Below are 22,080 nucleotides of genomic sequence, written 5' to 3'. Positions count from 1 at the left end.
CCAGGTTCATGTGATACACATGGAAGATGTTAAAAATTTAGACAAGATGGCGCTGTGACAAGGAAATGTGCATTTAATTCAATCAATTTCATTCCCAAACCCTCCCCCAATCTGCTGGATTGTTGAAAAGAAACCTGCAGTTAAATAAAACTTCATTTTATTTACTTTTTAGTAACAACTCAGATGACATTAAGCATATAGTAAATTCTTTCCAGGACTAAACTCATGCATTTTAAGCCTTTCAATGCACACTAATACTATGTAAATGCACTTTTATTTTTAGATGCACTTAAGTGTCAAGAGCAAGTACACACTGTCTTAAGGCTCAACTGTAATAATGCTCCTTAAGCTCCTAGAGAGTCTTTACTTGAGGAACAAAGCCAATACAGGGGCAACACACCACACTTAAAGTCACATTGAAAACACCACCACAGTGCATGTAAACTATGTGTTCAATTGCAACTCAACCTTGCACTTCTTGGACTCTCAAAAGTTAAACTAAATTCTTCAAAGAAAACTCAGGGTATCCAGTCCAGTGTGTTTCTTTGCAATCTTAAGTGAGGGAGAACATCACTCCCAGCTGGCTCCAAGGTGTGGGGGGGGGGGGGGGCTGAGCAGGGAAAAACAAGCTGAGAGAACTGGAGGGTACAGGAAGGTGTTAACACTCACTATCCTTTTTCACCACATTAAGTGGCAGACCTATTTTAAGTAGAACAAACCGTTTCTCCCCTTATGTTGGGGTGAAATCAGAAACAGGGAAGGAGATTTAATTTCTGTGGTGCAGTGTGAGCAGAGCTCATCAATGCTGCATTTACCCTGTAGCCTCCACACTTTGCCCTACCACAGGGAAGACAGTCTCTTGTATTGCTGTTTCAATTCCTAGCATTGTAGACAACCATAGTATTTGTTCAACAGAAGTATTCTTTTATAGTATTACTGTAATAAAATATGAGAAAGTTAACTATTCTGGGACGAAGAGTAGAAAGATCAGAGTAAATATCTAAAAATTATATACTTTTAATTGTGGAATGATTCATCCCTTTTCCATTAGTCTACTCAGTGCAAGAGGCCAAACTGGCAGTAAACTAGTTGAAAAGGGAACTGATAGGTACCAGAAAAGGTAGTGCCTGGGAAGACACTTACCTAAGTTTCTTTGGAATTGTTTTTGACACTAGTTTGGAAACATATATACACAAAAGGTTAATAAAAGAATATTCTCTGAAAACACCTCTGAATCATTAGGTAAGACAACCATGCTATGGACCCCATATATCCATGCTATGAACCAAATATACACAAATAACACATACTAGCCACTTGGGTTTCATTGCTTAATTTTAAACTGAGGGTTATGGGACTTCAAATTAAATCTTTCAAACACAATGAACTGTAGTGTGCTAAAGGATTTCCTTTAAATCTATACGTTCTCTTCTTAGGCACTGACTTTAAAAAAAAATCAGGCTGCTTGCATGAAGGTTTACCTCAAAACCTACTTCAGTGTCTGTGTGTCAATTAGTATCCCCTCTGGAATCGTTAGGATCTAACTATTCACAAGGAAAAAAACCCCCTTCCAAGTGGCAAAGCTTGTCCAAATGCCATGATTTTAAACTGGCATGGCAGGGAACAAACTGAAGAAAGTTGAGCAGACCTGACAGTGTGTACTCTGTCTGCTCTCTCCTCCCTCTTTTTAACTCAAATGGGGGATCTCTTACAGAACAGCACCAGGAAAAAGACTGAACCCTTTCCCTGTATGTTTCCATAACAAATTATCTGCCAGCTACTTCTCTCCTCTGAATGGGAAAGCAGCTGGATTTGTACGCTTTTGACCTGAAAATGGCACACAGAGAAAATGTTAACCACTACTTTCTGATACTGTTCTAACCTGATTCACATCCCCATGCAGCAACCTTTCAGACTCTTCCCCTACACTGGAAGACGGCCCAGGCTAAAGACAGAGTTCTTACCTACATTAATGTCAAACTTTGCACTCTCTCCACTCATGACTCAGTCAAAAAGTATCAACATTTAGATACACAGTGAATGATACAAAATATACAGGTTTTTCTTTCACAACTCAAAGTCATGCTGACATTTCAGATCTCTTGAAAATACCCTACACAGTCTCATTGTTTCAGGATTAGCTGTGGGTCAAACACACGCAGATGTTCTTCCAGTACTTTAAAACTACTGGAAAGATTTCCAACAGGTCAAGTATTCCACACACACAAAAATACAAACATTTATAACCACAGGATACATCAAGGCTTCCAGGAGAAGCTGTGTATGATTTCCAGATGACAAACAATTTCCCTTATCGCTGCATACCACAAAAGCATTTTCTTTTCATATCATGTATATCATATTGTAAAGATCTGTATAAAAAAGTAATTTTTGTGCACAATCGCAGAAGTTCATCTGCAATATTGTAAATTTTAATTGCTACCAGTTACATTTCTTGATTACAGATGCTAACTGCTTGTTGTAAATATTGTGTGATTAGACCCTCTTCCAGTTACAACATATATTATTTTATAGAGTATAACCTGAACAGTGTTACTTACAGAAATTGCTTTAATTAAAAAAAATAAAAATGGCAATTCACAACCTCAAACACTGCACTCCAATAACACCCAAAACATATAATTTTCCTTATGCTCTAGGATATAAAAAAGACACAAACAAGACCCTTCCAAGAGGCCAGTTTAGACAGAAAAAAAGCTCAGAGTTCACAAATGTATAGCCTACATGTGACAAAGTGATTGAAATAAGTTTAATAATTATCAGAAAACTGGACAACTATAGTTCAGTAAAAAAAAGTTTTTTTCCCCAATATGGCAGATTAGTAAACTTATGACCTAACCACCCCCCACCCAAAATCATGTAAACGCCTTGAAGGATGTGGCAAATAAAACACTGACAGTCAATGCCAGTAACTTTCAACAACTCATAAATAGTAGCTATTATACAATGAAAATGAACATGATAAAGTCTAATACACAAAATACATTTTAGGTTTTATGATTTAAAAAAAAATCTGTTAGTGCAATATTATGATGACAGTATTTCATGCTTTGGATACTTAATGTTGACTTATGTGTACAGGATACAGCAATGTTTCAACTAGAAGTAAACAAAAATATGCAGCATAAAACATTTACATACATGTATTTGAGTCTTAATGTCTCTTGCTGTGCCATGTGCGCACTTCTGTATGCCATTCCACAGTATTAGTTTTAAATACAATTAAGCAGTCCTTTTTACTAAATCAAAAAGAAGTTCTAAAATTGCAGCTCTTTGAAGCCATGGCAGTTTTGTCAACTTGCAACAAAAGCTGGGAAAAACATCAGAGAAGAACAGTTAAACAATTGTTCACAAAAGCATGCAATACATACTCTGAATTCCTTTTTTGCAATTTTAATGCAGTCTGAAACATCAATTCCAAGCCATGCTAACTAGGTACCAAAAATAAGGGAATTAAAATGTATTCAGAGGTAAGCAATAAAACGCTCTCAATCAAATGTTGCACCAAGACTCCTGTCTTACAAGTGTATCTATAAGAGAGGCAAGGCTGGCAACTGTGGCCAATTTAAGCATTTTATATCTTGTACTAAATTTCAAAAAGTAAAGAAGCAAATTGTAACAAAAAATAAAGCCACACTATTAAGCTCTAACAAAATTAAAACAGCAGAATGAAACAGAATAAAATTAATCCCCAACCCCTACCCCTATACTGATTATGGTATTTATTCCACACTATAGAAGTAGCAATAAGAAAGACTGACTTGGATTCTAAGTTTTTCCAGTAATGATAGTATTTTCTTTATAGCACAAGTAGACTTCCATGAATAGAATAGAACAACTCCTGTGCCAGAGGCAAACAGTAGTTGACTTATTATTTAGGATGCAGAACAATAAAAGTCAGAATAAAAGATTTCTATCAGCTGTTCAGAAATACTGGTAAAATAAAATCGTCTTCACTTGACATCTAAAACTCAACATTGGTGCTGAGTACACAGCTGAAGTGGTAAGTTGGAAAGGTGAGTTGCCACAACTATCTCCAGCTACCACCCACCTTACTTTGGATTATGCAGGGCCTCAGGGGGTTCATATCAGAGCCGTCCTTAAGGTACTTTGGAACCCTATATCAGTCTGGCTACGGGATCAACCAGAACTTTCAATTACACTCAGAAATTACTGTCAGCCAATGTAGTTATTTGAATACTAGCAAAATATGTTCCCTATAGTCTGTGCCACCCAGTACTTTTTCTGCTTTATTTTAAGCCAACTGAAGCTTTAAAGACTCCTCAAAGGCAACCTTGTATATAGCACATCACAGGTCGTTTGGATCCAATCACAGCATGCATAACTGTTCACTGGAAAATACATGCAAAAGAGATATGTGATCTGAGGAGAAGAAAGTTCCTGTGATAATTGAAGGCATACATTTATCAATAACCACACAGACTGCTTAAAGCAGGGGTCTTCAAACTGTGGCCCTCCAGATGTTCATGGACTACAATTCCCATCAGCCCCTGCTAGCATGGCCAAGTGGTAGGGCTCATGGGAATTGTAGTCTATGAACATCTGGAGGGCCATAGTTTGAAGACCCCTGGCTTAAAGTATTATAACTGCTGTAAGAAACTATTTTCTGCTTCACTTTTAAGACATTTCCATTATTTTATTTAAACCACATGAGGTTTTGCAAATCATTTATAATAATTAGTTATGTATGAAGCAAATCAGAAAACAGTTAATAAGCTCTTCAAGCAATAGAGAAGAACTGCAAAGTAACACTGGGCTTCATCTAGATGAAATTTTTCATCACCAAATTGGAATTTTCCTTCCTCCTTCCTCCTGCCACCCCAAACCCATTTATCTCCATAGAATGTTGTTCCTGGGAGGTGAGGGACCCAGAGGAATAACACTGCAGTCTGGAGCCATAAACATTAAAAACGGTAGTTTACTAGATACAAAGGATGCCCACCTACTCGCATTTGGAATCACTGGAGTGTCAATGCATTCTAGTATCTGATTGCTCACCTCCAATCATAAAGCACCATACAACTTTTACCACTAATACTGCTGTCCATTTGATTTTTGCTACTAAGCCTGTTAATATGGTGCAGCAGTAACGGATGTTCCACGTGACAAGTTTCCCTAACTGTTTACCAGCAGTGGCTATTATCCCTACTCAAAGCCTTTCCAGTTATTATTTCATAAATCAGCAACTGGGTATAAACAGAATGGGATGAAGAAACAAAGATTTAAAACAATTTTGAACAAGAAAAGATTTTTTCCATCTGCACAAGAAAACAGGGTGGGGAAAAATTACCCAATACATTTAATCAATACCTTACATATTGTTTGAGAGAAGGCAAGGAGGTGCTCAGGCACACACTCCACTTCCCATTGGCCTGTATGACCCCCACCCACATAGCCACTCACAGCAGCCTTTCTAGTCAGAAGGGAAGCAACCCCTCCCCCCTTCATTCTGCCACACAGACTTCTTTTTAAAATTTATTTGTATAAAATCCAGTCATATAGAGTGCCACATATAAAACAGGTGAATCGAATTGTACAGCAAGTGCAACTAATTTATGGAAAGGATCCTTGCCACCTTCTCTTCCCTCCACAGTTTCCTAGGCCACTGAAAAATCATTCCTGGGGATTAGGCACCCTAGGGAATGATAAGTGACATGGCATAGAGGAATACAGCAAGAAGAGGGAACTGGCAGAGACTATCAACTCTCAAGTGGATAAATTCCTGCATTTTGAATCCTTTGCATTGATAGGCTCGTGTTCCTAATATAAGCTCACATATCTATTTGATGGATTCCTCCTATTATTATATTTTAAAAATCTGTGTCATGCAAATTAGAAGGCATTTACCGTGTTCAGTTTGAGAATTCACTGACAATATTGGTCATTCAGAGGTCTACTATAAGATTACAAGATGAATATTAACTACAAAATCTTCAGAAAATTCTGCCCTTTACAGAGAATGAATAAACAACATTTTGCTTTCAAAAAAAGTATTATAGGTCTATTCTACTTGAAAAGTAAATTTGTAACTGCTTACATGCAGCCCATTTAACTATTCCATACAATTTAGTACCAAAAAACTTTTTTAAAAATGCCAACAACTTAGGAATAGTACACACACAGGCATCCAAAACTACTAACCCACCTTTGTCTTGGTAGTTAGTCTGTCAGTCTAACAGCCACATTCTTGAACACTTTGTGCTTGTGCTCTTCTTGGAGATCTCAGTTGCCTCAAAGCAGCATCCCCGTACTGAATACCTGAGCCCATCCTTTCTGGATCTAGTTCACCTGAATAAAACAAAACAATTATTTGTTATTATCTGAATCATTTTCTGCAACATGGTTTAGTTTACATTTCAGATTGTCCCAGATTTAACTGTAATGGATTTGACATTACAACTGATCTGTTCCTGAACATTAGATAAAGCCATTAATATGCATAATTTCTTATGAAAAGTAGTTAAAATATAAACCACCTTCTCTTAACTATTCTGTGTTATAACTTTGATTGTATTCAACCTGTTTTAGAATTTTACCAAAGCAAATCAGCACAGATGAGATAAAATACATACATGATTTTGAAAAAAGACCTATCACCAATTCTTTCAACTGAAAGTAGCATTTTTCAAGTATTAGACTCAAAAAAGTCATAACATTTTTCTATTATGACTTTTTGTAAGCATTAGAACACATGGTAAATTGAAACGACCAAACACAGAAACCTGTGTTCCATTTTACATGAACAGTACTAACCTTAAGAGTTTGTTTATTTACCACTTCAATTTGCTCAGTTGGCTTTGGGAAGCTATTATTGGCTAGTTCAGTTAGAATGCTACCAATTGCTTAACCACAGTCAATCAACAGAGAGTAGACTATGGAATTGTGTGCTTCCCTATCATAGAACAAAGGTGGGTAAACATGAATTAATGCCAAATTAAGCACAATTAGAGCCCCATCTAAAGGGGGCGGGGTGAATCTGCCCTTGGGAGTGGTGGGGCAGCCATACCGGTGGATTCGGGCCTCTCTGTGGCACTTACCCCAGCGGAGTGGTGACACTGTATGTAGCCACAGTATCCCTGTACCTCTGTGCAGGAGGGCCAGGCAGGAGCTGTCATTAGTCAGCTCCCTCCCAGCCTTTGCTGGCATTGCACCACGGGCCACAATTTGGACTTCAGCCAGCCTTTTGGCTGGCTTAAGTCTAGCGTAGCCTATTGTGGCTCCTCAGCGGCGGGGAGACTTTATGGCTCCCCCCCACTGCTGGGAAGCTTCTTTGGGGGCTGCGACCGGGCGCCTGGCTTGTGGATGGGGCTGCTCATTTTAACCAGTGCCAACAGACAGACATTCTCACATGAATCAGCCTTAACAGAGACATCTCAAAGAGTCGTTCAGATATCCTGGGTCCACTGAACCCTTCTAAAAGTGGGGGGAAAATACATTCTTCTGACGATGGATTACGCTCCTAGAATTTCCATGGCAAGATCATTGAGTTCAATTACTGCTGTGGGCAATAATAGACACAGAACGCCAATACGAGCAGCCCCAATGTTTAATATCAGATGCTGATGGGCTGTTCACTTCAAAGCTATAATTTGCAAAGTACTCCAGAAAAGGTTGCAGAATTGCATGCATTAATTTTCAAGTCGCCTAGGACACTCAAAAGAAGCATTAAGATCCCAAAGCAAGACACAGAGAATTTGTCAAAGGAGACAAAGCCCTGGTACTCGAGATGGAACATGTAACAAAACTGGATCATAAATGGAAAGGTCCTGAGGAAATTGAGAAAAAAACTATCCAAAAGAAAATTCTGTGAAAAATGTGCAACCTAATAAAAAATCCTATGTCCCACATGAAAACAGATTAAAATTGTGTATAGACAGGGTAGGGGTTATGTTCCCATTAACTATGGAAGCAGAACAGGAAGGGGTTATGAATGATTGGTCACAGGTAATCTCAGAGCAGAACAGGTTGAAGAACATATAATTCTCACCAAAATTGAGCAGTAAGCAACAGATTTCGTGGAGGTGATGAAACAGTTTCATGCACTGTTTAAAAATGCCCCAACTGAAATCAACATAATTAAGCATCATTTTAACATTGACTCTGCTGCCCCCATTAAATCAATGCGTTTTCTGCTTTTCTCTTACTTGAACTTGTTCACTTGTTCACAGCAGATTGAACTGACAGAGGAAGCATCAGAGAGAACCACTTCCATATGCCCATGGGGTCACTTCCAATTCTATACAATGTCTTTTGAACTGAATGGTGCTAGCACAACTTTTCAGAGGCTCATGGACAGAATAGTAAATGATCTTTCATTTACCTGTGCTTATCAAGATAATATTACTATAATGTCAGAAAGCTGGCACGGCAACTTAAAGCATTTAAAAATTGTGCTTGGAAAGGTTCAGGACACAAGAAAGGCACTGAAAGTCAGAAAGTGCCAGTCTGGAAACATTGAAGTCACCTATCCAGGACACAGAGTAGGCAGGGGGAATGGGACTTCAGCCCTTGGAAGCCACATGCTTAGCATTAAGGAATGGCCAGTTCCTACCACAAAGAAAGAATCTAGTTTGTTCTAGAAGCACTAGAATTTTGTAGAAAATATATAAAAATACTTCACAAATTCGCTTCTCCATTAACTGACTTGTGCCAGAAGAAACTGCCAGAGAATGTAGAATGAACTTCTAAGTGTCAGGCAGCTTTTGATTCCCTAAAGAAGGCATTAGTCTCGGCTCCTATCCTCAGGGCACCAGATTACACAAAAACATTATTGTTCAAGCTGAAGTGAGCCAAACAGGAATTGATTGTGTGTTACTGCAGCGGGGGAAAGATAATAAGTTGTACAGATTGTTCACTTCAGTAGCAAACTAGTCCCCAAGAAACAAAGATATTCCACAGTGAAAAAGGAATGTTTATCAACTGTATGAGGATCAAACAAATTACATCAGTACTTAGGATGCAAATTTGACATTCAGATAGATCACTCTGCATGACCAAGATGAAAGAGAACAAAGCCAGAGAGTTGCATTGGGTTCTAAATTTACAGGACTTCCAATTTGAAATTATCAAGGGTAAAAATAATGTCTTAGCTGATATGCTAACTGCATACTGAAGTTCAGAAAGAGCAGTCACACAGCTTCAGTAGCAGAATGATGTATGCACTCTTTTATTCTAGCTGTGCTAAAGGATCATATTCATATTCATGTTGTCTTGCGTTTTTGTCACTATGTTTCTTTTGTATTGCCACTTATACTGCCAATTATATTTGTAATGTATTCTACTTATACGTGAATGATTTATAAATCAAGCGTACATACGTGCAGATGTAGTTGATAGAAATATGCACTTGTTAGTACTAAAATCATGACTAAAGCCATGAATTTTAGCTTAAAAGATGTGTGTGTCAAGCGATAGACATCCTCACATGAATCAATCCAAACAGATCAAAGATTATACCGAGCATTTGGTCAAATCATAAAACTTGAGCATACATCTTGTTGAATGTGAGAAGAGCCTCAATCCACTTCAAAGCCTGCAAGATCCCTTTGACCAAGAAAAAAATCTGGCCTGAGTGTTGAACTTAATCTTTTATTTTATACTGAAATACAGTCTAAGACTTTTATAGGTACATTTTTGCTGTTTGCAAGAGTCCAACCCAGACTTGGTCATAGCTAATCTTAAAGGGGGACTGAATTCCAAGGTCTAGGTGGAGAACAGGGGGATTAAAATAGTACTATCAGGAAAGATTTGACACCCAGGATCTGAAATTAAGTACAAACCACATATTCACGCCCTAAGTAGGCGCTCTAGTTAGCACTGTGATTGACAGCAATGGGGGGGGGGGGGAGAAGGGGGAAAGAGACATGCAGTCCAATGGCTTGTTGCTAATGGTACAGTTACCACTGAGCCATCTTCACAGGCCCAGTCTTTCTTCCTTTCTAGCAAGAGGCTGCACAGCTGAATGGAATACATGGTTGATGGAAATTAATGGTCAGAAATTCAGCCATGTAGAACTCATGACTTCTGGCTTTGCCATACAACTTAAGATGTTGCATCAGTCACATGGAGTTGGTGATCTTAGATGTTACACATATCTGTCATCAACAATGATTTAGAAAGAATTAGATTTTGCCAACAGCTAATTCTATCTGACATTGTCTCACTGTCTCCAGCTTTTTATAATGAAGAGCTCATTTTTTATGGCTCCTTGTCCAAGGCTTCACAGCGCAGAAGAGGCCTTGAGTCAAGAGAAAATAAAGGAAGGCAGAATGTAGAAAGCAGCTTAGGTAAGAATCAGGTGCTATTTTACTATAATCTTTCTCAAACAAATCTGTAACTTCATTCGCTCTGTTTGGGTTTTAGTGCTTACCTAGTTCTGTTAGGTAGGCAGCCACTAGGACCCAAACAGAGAACTCTAAAACAAAGACTGGCAGATGAAATCACTTTTTTTTTTGTTTTGGTGAGACAGATTATACAAAAGAAATCCTTTGCCAAATGGAAACCATCCTTTTTCTTCATGTTCTGTCCTAAAAGTAGTTTCTTGTCCAAGAGTATAGGCTGCACACTAAAATGACCAGATACTGTGATACTCATTTCTTTTAAAACCAAACATTGCTTTTCATGATCTATACTGAGGTCCTCAAAGTGGTGCCCATGAGTGACACTTTTTTGAACACTCCCAAGTATTTTTAGGAAGTAGGTGGGGATTAGGTAGGGATTTACCCCAGCAAGGCTTCTGATTGGCTGTGCTTTGGTAGCAGCTGTCATTACAGCACACAGATCTATACTGTGTTACAGAAGCTAAGCTGTAGTAACTATCTTATGACAGGCTCCACTTCCTGCAGCAGCCATTTTGTGGCAGCCATTCTGTTGTTGTGCCCACCATGCCATGTCAGAATTCCAAAAATGCCTGAAGCTCAAAAACGTTGGGAGATCCTGATCCACACAGTCAAAAGCTTTGCTATAATCTGGGAAACACAAGTCAAGTTCCTTCTAAAATCTCCCATATGCTCCAGTAAGCATTTGCAAAAGGATCTCTGCTACCTTCCTTTTCTGCATCTAGCTTGAACATGTGGCATTTCTTGTCCTATAAATGGTGACAGTCGTGTTGTAATATTTTGAGAATCTCTTTACTTGACTAGAAAATTAATAGTTGCTGCAGTCTTTGATGTCTCCTTTCTTAGGAATAGGAATGTAAATTGAGCATTTCTAGTTGGTGGGATATTGTTTTGTTTTTCATATTTGTTGGCATGTACTTGTTAAAACTTTGATGGGACTCTGTCAATTTAAACAGCTCTACTGATATCCCATCTAGTCCTAGTGATTTTTTTCCTCCCAACTGCTTGGAGTGCAGCTTTCACTTGACTTTCTAAAACTGCAGATTCAGTAATAACACCTTGATAGCAATGTGTTATTCCACAAACCTTAGATCTAATACTATAACTGACAATACTTAAAATTCAGATGATGATTATTTACCTGACTCAATTTTATTAAGTATTTTTCTTGCACACTGTACAAAGGCCTCTTCAACGTTCTCTCCTGTCAATGCACTTGTTTCCAAGAACATCATCTCTGCAAAAGAGAAAAAAAGAGGAAAAAACCTGGCAATGTAGAATAGTCAAAAGGTACATGATGCAGTTCTACTTGGAAGCTAAACACTTTCATACAATAAACCCTTCTGAGCTTTAGCTGTGACTGATAAAAGAATGCTGCTATATTACATAGATACTTATTAATCTGTAGAATATTTTTCACTGCAAAAAGTCTACTATAGTGGGAACAGTGCTGAACATATGTTCTTTTTCAGTATAGGTCATCAATATATATAGAAAGGTAGCCTGAAAACACAGTTCTTTTCCATGATATACTTAGGCAGCTAAATTTGAATTGTACTTTAGTACAATAAACTAACTATTAAGAAAAGAAGCGTCAACAGATCTTGGAAACTAAGCAGGGTCGCTACTTGAAAAGGAGACACCAAGGAAGTCTCTGCAGAGGAAGGAACTTAGAAACCACCTCACTTGAAAGCTGCTTGCTGGAACTGCCATAAGTCATCTGTGACTTGAAGGCAATTTACACACACACAAAATTTCTATTGGCAAGGCTAAAACTGAGAAGTAAAAAAAAACTTACCATTCTCTTGGGCAAATCTAGATGCTTCTAGGAAAGTAACTTCCCGATCTCCATCGAGATCTTTTTTGTTCCCACACAGTATTATTACGATATTCTGACTTGCTAACATTCTTGCATCTGTCAACCAGTTAGTAAGCGCATTGTAGGTTTCTCGGCTGAATGACAAAGGTCACATAATTAGCTATGAACAACTATATTCTCCTAACCCACAATAATTTAAACTGGTTACTTTGATTAACACAAAAACTCTATAAAACTTTTTTAATGAGCTATCTTATCCTGCTTATGGCAGGAACCTGTATATGACAAAAAAGTAGAGATTAGGCTCACATAAGTCAAGTTGCAAAGCCTGGCAAGCAGCAAAGAATTAGGCAACTGGAAATGTTGCTCCCATCATTGTCTGAAGATTACTAAAGGCTCAAGTATGGCTGGAGGGGATGTATATGGAGTTAACTGAGTAAAAGCAGAAGTGACTTGTTTCAGAACACATACTATGACAGTGCTATTATATCTTCTGCTGCCACTGGGACTGTTGTGCTTACCAACTTTATTTTTTTAACGGTTCTGCTAACCCTTATAGATATACTAATCAGTTGTATATGTAATAACAACTATGCTGTCTATTTATATGATTCATATGCAATGTACGTTGGGATATGGCAGCGTTAGAGAACCTTTTCAAGATTGAGTACCCAAATTGCAACCCAAAACCCACTTATTTATTGCAAAGTGCCAACACGGCAATTTAACCTGAATACTGAGGTTTTAGGTCTGTGTGTACCCGCCGCTCTGCCCCGCGCTGCTCCAGTGCCTCCATCCCATCTCTCTGCCTCCGCCCCACCGCTCGAGCAGGGGCTGGCTTGCTCTAGTCTCCAGCAAGTCCCGCCCGCACCATGCTGCGCCTCTCTAGAATCTCTGCCTCCTCTGCCTTTCCCGATCCTTGGGCAGCAGCCACCCGGAGCACAAGCATTAGGCCCGCCAGCCGAGTCCTCCCTGCTCGCCGCGGGAATTAGAATAGAATGTTAGAATAGAAAAGAACTTGATTAGTTAATTTAAAATGTGTTTTTCTATATTTTAATGAACACTGAAATGATGAGAGATTTATACCTACTTGTATTCTACTATAATTCTATTCTACTAGAATCACATAGTATATTTGTCAAAATCAAAATCATTTTAACCTTTTAAAGTGAATTAATGGTATGAGAAATCTTTCATCCTGTGAAAGTAAATTGGTTATCTGGTAGGAAAACCAGAAAGACAGACTTCAGTTTATTGCTACCCCTTTCATATGGGCAGGGTAGAGAGAAAGGGACATGCAATCTTTGTGTGACAAGGAGAATCAGACTAGCAGTTTGATTTTAATGTGAAGGAAAAAAGCACGTATGGGAAAATTATTATAAGGGTTATGTATATGCAGGTATGATTATGAATTATGAAGTATGTATTCTTGGAAAGTATAAAAGATGAAGTATTTTGTATGGTTGGTGTGTCTCTCATTGAGTATATGAAATACCTAACTGTGCACAGTAAACCTTTTTTTCTCTCCTCAAAATGTCCCCTTGCCCAGTGTTTCTTTGGGCATGGGTGGGGGGGGGGAGGTCCTGCAAACCCCTTAAAGCCTTCTGGAGACTCGGATGGCTGCTATGGAAAGGAAACAGGATAAGATCCACTGCTGCAAACACCTTCCATTTATACAGACACAGGATTAAAAATTGCATTCACGAATATCCAAGTCAGTGGCTGTTCTTGTAGTCCTTGATATCCCAATATTCCCGCTAAGAAAAAATGCAGAAGTGCCAAGGTCCAGCACATACTTTACATGTATGGGATAGTGCACTATGAGCCAGAGTTCTTTCCACTGAAAAGGGACACTGGCACTTCTAAAACATCAAAAATAATGGGTTTTGAAAACACTTCAGGTTTCGGATTATCTTGGAGTTGTACAAGTATAATAAAAGCTAAATAATTACCCTGACAACTGTTTTTATGTACAGAAAACCTGTTACATACTGATCAAATTCCACAATTTATTTCTACTTAAGTCTTTAACAATATTAACTTTTTACCTTGTGATGTCATAAACAAGTAAGGCACCTGCAGCACCTCTGTAATAGCTTCGTGTTACGGACCTGTAAAAGAAAATTGGCACCATTATGTTTACGCATTTGATTAAGATTGGCAGTAGAAAGGCTACACTGAAAATAACACAGAAGTCAATGGCTATTTAACAGGACAGCATGGGCACTATGCAGTTGAAACTAAGCAATATTAAGTCCCATTGCCACAGGAAAATGTCTAAGTATGTCTACATAAAATTAGCACAACTTAAACATTTAGTTTTTACTGGACCAGGTCTCATACTTCTGACATGGTTACAACACCAGGGAATCTCATGAACTAATATAATTATTAAAAATATCTAACCAACTGGTTATATTTACTTCATTTAAGTCAAATTCTCTTATGCTATAAAATTTCTGTACCAAAGTATATGAAAATATACCTGAATCGTTCTTGTCCAGCTGTATCCCATATCTGTAATTTTACATATTTACCTCCTACATTTATTATCTTCGAACCAAACTCCACTCCTATTGTATGATTTGAGTCATCTTTGACTGCAACAGAAAAAGCTCCAGTTAACCTTTAACTACAATTAAGGACTAAACAACATTATGATATGAGGTGGCAGAGTGACATTTTCAATTTTCTCTATCCATACTTTGTTGACCCCACTACAGCAGAAGCGTATATATTATCTGTCTGAAGAAACTTTATCAAACTTATGCTAAGTACATAACATCAAAAGAATTTACTCAAAACATAAAGGAATGGAATTTAAAAGTTTGGGAAGATCCAGGAATGTCTGATTATAAGTCATGGGAGAGCCTGATTGTCATGTATGCTACTCCATGCCCATGGCTCTATTTCTCATCATCCTATCCCTGCTTCTCTCAATATATTTCCTTCCATCATTAGCAAATTCTCCTGAATTCAGAAAAGAAACAATTCCATTGCTTTCCAGTATTTTTATGCATTTTTATTGATTGCGAGTGCTAATACTACAATTACATGTAAGTGATACAGTATTTGGTGTAATGTTTTCTAATATTTTGCGTTTTTCGGTGCAATATTTTCGTGTAATATTTTGTGTTTTTAGTTTCAAAATGCACGTAACATAAAACATGTTCTTTACATGTTTATTCTTTACATTAGTCTTTTATATTCATTTTATATTAATTTCTTACTGCTAAGTATTAAGCACTACATATATTCTCTATAAATGTGTTTTTGATATGTATTTTGGAGTGTCTAAAACAAATTAATTGGGTTTACATTTATTCATATGGAAATAATTGCCTCTGTTTTCGTCAGTTTCGGATTTTGCCGATTGTTTTTGGGCGGATTACCGACGAAAACTGAGGTTTCACTGTATGCTAAATATATTGCCAAGGAAATTCTGTCTTGTTCAAAGCTCACTCGTTTGATCTTGTGAAAAAAACTTTGGATTTCAAGTGTGTTAACTACTATCCAATATCCTTGACACCTAAATTGTACCTGATCTGTCCACACACTTCATTTGTGTGTCACTATGAGGATTAATTTTGGCCATCCTTCTTATAGCAATTATAGGATCATAACATATCATTCTATCCATGGCTGTACAGCACAATTATTAATGGCATCTCTACAGACAAACTCCCAGACATACACAGAAAATTGTTTGAGGTGCACTATACTTAGACTCTCTAGTTACTGACAGCACCTCCCTTGAAGAAGAAACAGATGATCAAGGTCAGAAAAATACTGCAAGGCAGTTTTTGAAAAAGAACAATATGGACCAGGAATTCTAACTGCTGAGTGGCAGCCCCTACATTATACTTACACTTCTTCTCGATAAATTGATGAAGCAAACAGGATTTGCCAGTTCCAGCATTTCCAATTACCAAAAATTTAAATAGGAAATCTGAAAATGATAAGATAACCCAGATGAACATTTGACATTAAGATATTATTGCTGTTTATCTCTGCCACAAGAACAAAGAGAACAGTCAAATTGTGTGGCTAATGTTTAATGGTTCACTGTGGAAAAAAACAAAGGATATAAGCATGGTTATCTGCATTCCATGATGGATGCCACAAAGCAACTGAATTCCAACACAAGACACAGCACTGAAGATCTTAGATAGCATATTTTCTCCTCATAGGTCAATTATTGATGGAAAAACAAGAATTAACAAATTATTAGAATGGTTAAGTTTGTCTTTAACTGAATCAAACTGAAGTCAATTTGCTAACAGTTTTGAACTGTATGGAGCTTTCCACATGACACAAACTTTTGATCGAGGGGAAGACAGTGCTTCCAACTAGGATTGGCATGATTTCTTTTGGTTTGCTATTTATTGGTTGATATGTTAATTGTATATCAGCTAGAATTTTACTGATACCGTGCTTTTATTTTCTTTAACAGATTATTGTTTTAGCTTTTTATTATATGCCCTGGGGGCCACTGACTGAGAGGCAGGATAAAGAAGTTCACAAAGATATATAATATGGAATTCACTGAGGCTTAACTTTGGCTGGATTGTGGCCCAAACACCTATTAAATGTGTTAGTTAATTTGCAAAGTTTACACTTTCATTGTTGGATCTTAAGAAGCATAACATACTGCTGTTGTGTTTGTGAACAAGCAGTTGGAATTTACAGTTCTCCAAATACCCTTAAAATGGGCAGTGCAGGATTGGGAATAAGTCTGAGGACCTCAGAACCTAATAACCTCAATTTCTACAGAATGTTTACAATTTGAGTAAAACTGTCAGACTTGCTAGTCTACATGTTATTTATCCTTAACTGTCACTAATAGTTTATTACATTATATCAGGGGTCCCTACGTGGAGTCTGAAGATGATGAAAAGGGTTTCTTGATGTCTGCCAAGTGTTTTTAGAAAGTAGACAGTGCTAGGTATGGCTTTTGCCAAGGAAAGCTTCTGATTAGCCGCTGGAGATTTGACTGGCTGGGAAGAATTTTTAAAATGTTGATTTGGCAGCAGCTACCACCAGAGCACAACGATCTTCACTGTGTGACAGGAAATAAGATGCAGTAGATGCTATTTTGTGGCTGGTTCTAACTCCTGAGGCAACCATTTTGTGTCACCCATTTTGTCATTGTGCCTACCATGCTGTGTCAGAATTCCAAAGGTGCCCACAGAGCTATAAAACTTTGGGGAATCGTGCATTATATTCACAAGTAGGCAAATATATAATATTTGTTTGCAATAAAGGCTAAGAACAACAACTACTTCTGTATACAGATGAATATGAAATTTGAAACATTCACTGTGATCCAGTAATATATCTAACTGTGCTCCATTTCTGCATAACCAATACACCCATAAGTTCTGGGATCTAGAAAACAGTCTGATTTTGCAAATGTAACCCCCATGCCCAGAATGGGTTGACCCAGTAAGGGGGTGGAGACTCAGAGCAGCAGAAAGGCTGAAAGAGCTCTTTGCAGAAGACAAGGGTACCAGACTCGGACCTTGATTTCTATAAGCCCTTAACACCTTGTTAAGGTAATTGCAATATTGTTGGGAACTACTGGGAAGGTAGTTGTTTGTTTTTTTTTGATATGTTGGAAAGGTTGGAGTTTGTTGTTTCAGGGGTTTCCTTTGTGTGGTTGTAATGGGTGCAGAGTTCTCCTGAGACCTTCATCGTAATGTTGCAGGTCCTGTTCTATCAAGCCCTTAGGAGTCTTCTAGGGGAGCCAAGCCAAAGCTTGCAAAGAAGAATTTGGACTTGGCAATATCAGTAGACTGTAAATAGAAGGACTTGAAATGCAACCTGAACAGGACCTTGAATTGTAACGTTAAATGTTGATGTTTTAAAAGTGTTAATTGTAAAGAAAAGTAAACCATTTTGTTGTTTAAAAATTGTTGTTGCAACTCATTCCAAGTACTGCCCCACAGAACCCACAGTTAGAGGTTACACAAACATAGCTATTTTCACTTATTTATTAAAAGTTTTTTTGTCCTGCACTCCCTCCATAGCTTGGGATAATGTTTTAGTACCAGTGCCTTTTAATTTTTTTCAAAAATCACTCTTTCAAATGTCCTTGCCCAACTTTTACCATCATCTTTCATCCTATTGTGCAATACAGAATATTTGGAACCTGTAGTGGAATTTCTGATGTACAGATGTTAATCTACCATCGTCCTCAGTATGGCTGGAGGAAGATCTCTTTTGAATTTGGTCTCAGCCACTTCAGAACACATTAGCATGCATTTAAAGTTAGAATTTTTTTTGTTCCAGTGTGTACTACCTTATACTCACCAACACTGGACTTCATTTGCCATGTTGCTCCACTCACACAATTTTGATAGGACCTTCTGTTGTTCTTTACAATCTACTTTGGTTTTCACTACCCTGAATAATTGGGTATCATATGCAAATATGACCACTGTACTGTTCACTTCCAATTCCAAAGCATTTATGAATATGTTACATAGCACAGGTGCCAATACCAGTCTTTGTGGGAGTCCACTTCTCATGTCCCTCCACTGAGAAAACTATTCATTTATTCCTATCTCCACTTTAAGCTCAGTGTGTGTGTATGTGGATATAAATCTGAAACTATATCATTAGTGATGTCATTATCTGCTAAGTGACTGATAGTGCATGTGTGTTAAAGTCCCTGGGCAAACATTCTGCAGTGGCGTAGACTAAGTTAGTCTAAAACTAATTTTTGAACAAATTACTGTAGGAACAATAATTCTAAAATTTACTTCCTGCACAGTGAAGAAAGTGCAATTCATTTCTCCAGTTCTTTAAATGCTTCAGCTTTGCTTTCTGTTTCTGCCTCAGAGGGGGAAAACCCCTGGATTACACAAAGCTTGAAAAGGCACTTCATTGCAGAGCTTATTTTCTCTTTCCTATGTGCTGACAAAGAAGCTTTGAGCTTCAAAGATGCTGTTGAGCTGTCTGGCTTCTCACACTAGACAAGCTTGTTATTAGAAAAGGTTAAAGACAAAGATGCAGCCAAGAGAAACCCCACAAATTGTCACCACTATTAGAACATCTTCCAACTGAAGTAGGAGTCCAGTCAACATAGATATGCAATACAGTTACTGTCCAAGCTCTCATTCTACATGAATCTAAGATTGAAACAATGACAAAATTAAGCTTGGCAACTGACATAAATGCAATTTTGAGTTATGTACGTGCCAGGAACTCAACAAGAAGAGAAAACAAACAGTACTTTTATATCCCCTGCTGCATTATTTCCTAATGCTTTCGCTCCAAGGATACTACCAATATATTCAACACCTGGAATACTTCAAAAAGGATTACAGGAAAAAAAACACAATTAACAAGGCAATCCTCTGCCGTTACTCTAGTCCAAGTCCATTGATTAATGGTCTTAGACTGTAATATTTGTAACATAGGATTACACTGTAAATAACCTTAAAAGTACAATAAAATCCCGCAGACAATTAATGTAGAACAAGATCTGTCGGTAGACAGCAAACCATAAATAATATCTAAACACAGAGTTTCTCTGAAGTTTGAAAATACTTTTAATATAGATACAACTATTGTTTATTTGGTCTTATGTAGCCTTGGTCCAGTGCTCTCCATTTTTCTAGGCTGTGTACCTTATGCTAAGAAATCATGTTACACTGATTACAGATGAAATGATATAGTTCATCACACTATGTATGTAAAGCATCACTACCAATGGTGAGGTAATCGTGCTTTGTGTAAAGGAAGCATGGATAACTGTGATGAATATGGTAATCCATAACAGATACAGACTGGAGACAGGGATACTTCAGGTAGTGAACATTATCAATAGAACCCTTTCCCCAAACCAACAAACTCACCCCTTCCCCTCATGCAGTGCTTTGATCTAGATTTGCTATACAGCAACAGGGCTTCGATTCACATCGATGTGCCAAGAAATCTCACTTGTTTGAAAAAACTACTTGATGCTTCTAAAGATGCCTTGGTATGCAGTCTAAGATGAGAAAATTCTTTCAATGATTTTCACTTTCTTAAGCTAAAACCTGAAGGCTCTATGTACTGTCCAGGCTGCAATCTCTCAAGCACGAGATGAAGATAACAATGCTAACTTGCACATTTGCAATATTGTGTATAGTTCTGAAGATACTTCAGAGTGCAAAAAAGTGCAGAAAAGGCAACCCAAGATAATTACGGACCACCTTTTCCACAAACAGCAGTAAGCATTTGGGGCTTTCCATTTTCCAGAAAGTAAGATTAATGAGGAACAAACAGATGTTTATAAAGTGATTCTCATCTCCCATGACACCACAACTTGTGGCCACCCAATGAAGTTTATAGGCCAAACTAAAGGATGTAGTGCTTTACTCAACAAGTAATTAAGTAGATTACTGCCTGTGGATGCAGTGATGGTAAGTTTTCATCCAGAAGCAGTAAACCTCTCCGAATGTCATGAAAGGAGACCTTGAGCTCTTTATTCTGCTAGTTGGCTCACTCTTATGCTAAAAAGGATACCTCTTAGTTTCATCCACCAGCATACTACTTATGTGCTAACCTACCTTACAGGGCTGTTTCAATGATTAACAAGACACAGCCGTGGAAGTGCTATCTTCATCATCAAGAAAATCAAATAAATTATTAACAGATACTCAATAGTCAATCCCTTTTAAACAGAATCCAGTGGCATGCCCCAAACACCACCCCCATCCTGAGAAGGACCAGTATAAGCATCCCTGCCTGCTTTGTCATGCCTGAAGTGGCTACAGCAAAGGCTGGAGGAAAAAGAAAAGGAGGTTGTGAGGGGGGTAGGAAATCCATGCGAGCCCCTTCCGGGCTTGGGAAGCCCCTACATGGATGATGGGAACAGGGGCAGGTAGAATGGCTCGGTTCTTGGTGGGTTTCTCCACCGTACTGAGAGACGGTTTCCACCACATCCCATTACATGCCCGACAATGAGCACAGGCGCATCTTCCACTGGGCGACCAGGACGGGGTCAAGGAATCGCCACAGCTGCAAGCGACCCCTTCCGCCCCGACCCAATGCCGAGTCCCGCCCCGGGTCAGCCCCTTCCTACCGTAGGTCTCGGACATGGCTGTCTGCGACATTTTGGGAGCGACGCGAAGGCGGCCGTCCCTTTTTCGTCGCCTCCCCGCAGAAAAACGGCACTTCAAAGATGGGTCAGTCCCTCCGATGACTTCCCGCCCCAAGCGCAGAAAATGGGGCTGCAGGGTCGGGGGGAGGGGGGGGAACGGCACCACAACCACCCCACGGCAGAAGAGCGCGCCTGCGCACGTAGCTCCTCCCACCTCGTCCAGCCCTTCAGGGAGCGGCCTTCAGGTTCACACGAACGCGCGTGCGCCCTAACGGTCCTCTTTCTCACCAAAACAAAGCGCACGTGTGCGGCGCCTTTGAAATCTGGGTTCTCTGCGCGGACTTCTAGGGTGGGGAAATGCGTTCAGCTGGGAATGGTCGCTGGGGTTTGGGGTTTGCTTTGTCCGTGTAAAAAGGAATACGTTAGCGCAGAATGAACGCTTACTAAATGGGAGCTGCTGACTGGAAATGATACCGGGATACTAACCCTGTTTATAGGTTGGTTCTGGTGGGTTTTCCGGGCTGTGAGGCCGTGGTCTGGTGGATCTTGTTCCTCATATTTCGCCTGCATCTGTGACTGGCATCTTCAGATGTGTATCACAGAGGGAAGTCTGTTATATACTGTGTCGGAGACAGCCATTTCGTCACAAAAGCAGTAAATTCTTCCATCTGCCAGTCTGAATAGGGTAACAGCAACCTTCTGTGTCAGATGATGATAAATGTTAAATTAATTTAGTAATAATAATTCTGCTGCTTTTATTAGGCAGGTCTCTTGTGGTTTCTGCCACCCCA

At 38.7% G+C, this 22,080-nt stretch overlaps 1 protein-coding gene across 1 annotated transcript; it reads right to left on the bottom strand.

Moving 5' to 3' along the window:
• Nucleotides 1-140: 140 nt before the first annotated feature.
• Nucleotides 141-21,507, bottom strand: RAB4A (RAB4A, member RAS oncogene family). Its single transcript, XM_048486311.1, has 8 exons — nt 21,272-21,507; nt 16,067-16,147; nt 14,684-14,798; nt 14,247-14,309; nt 12,178-12,332; nt 11,521-11,616; nt 6,188-6,330; nt 141-3,331 (listed from the first exon to the last, which is right to left on the bottom strand). Exons 1-7 carry the CDS (start codon nt 21,300-21,302, stop codon nt 6,215-6,217), a joined length of 657 nt encoding a protein of 218 aa, XP_048342268.1. The 5' UTR covers nt 21,303-21,507; the 3' UTR covers nt 141-3,331; nt 6,188-6,214.
• Between the last annotated feature and the right edge of the window lie 573 nt (nt 21,508-22,080).

The sequence above is a fragment of the Sphaerodactylus townsendi genome, linkage group LG01 (assembly GCF_021028975.2).
Source record: "Sphaerodactylus townsendi isolate TG3544 linkage group LG01, MPM_Stown_v2.3, whole genome shotgun sequence".
In the NCBI taxonomy this organism is placed as follows: domain Eukaryota; kingdom Metazoa; phylum Chordata; class Lepidosauria; order Squamata; family Sphaerodactylidae; genus Sphaerodactylus; species Sphaerodactylus townsendi.
This window is presented reverse-complemented; position numbering and strand designations above follow the sequence as displayed.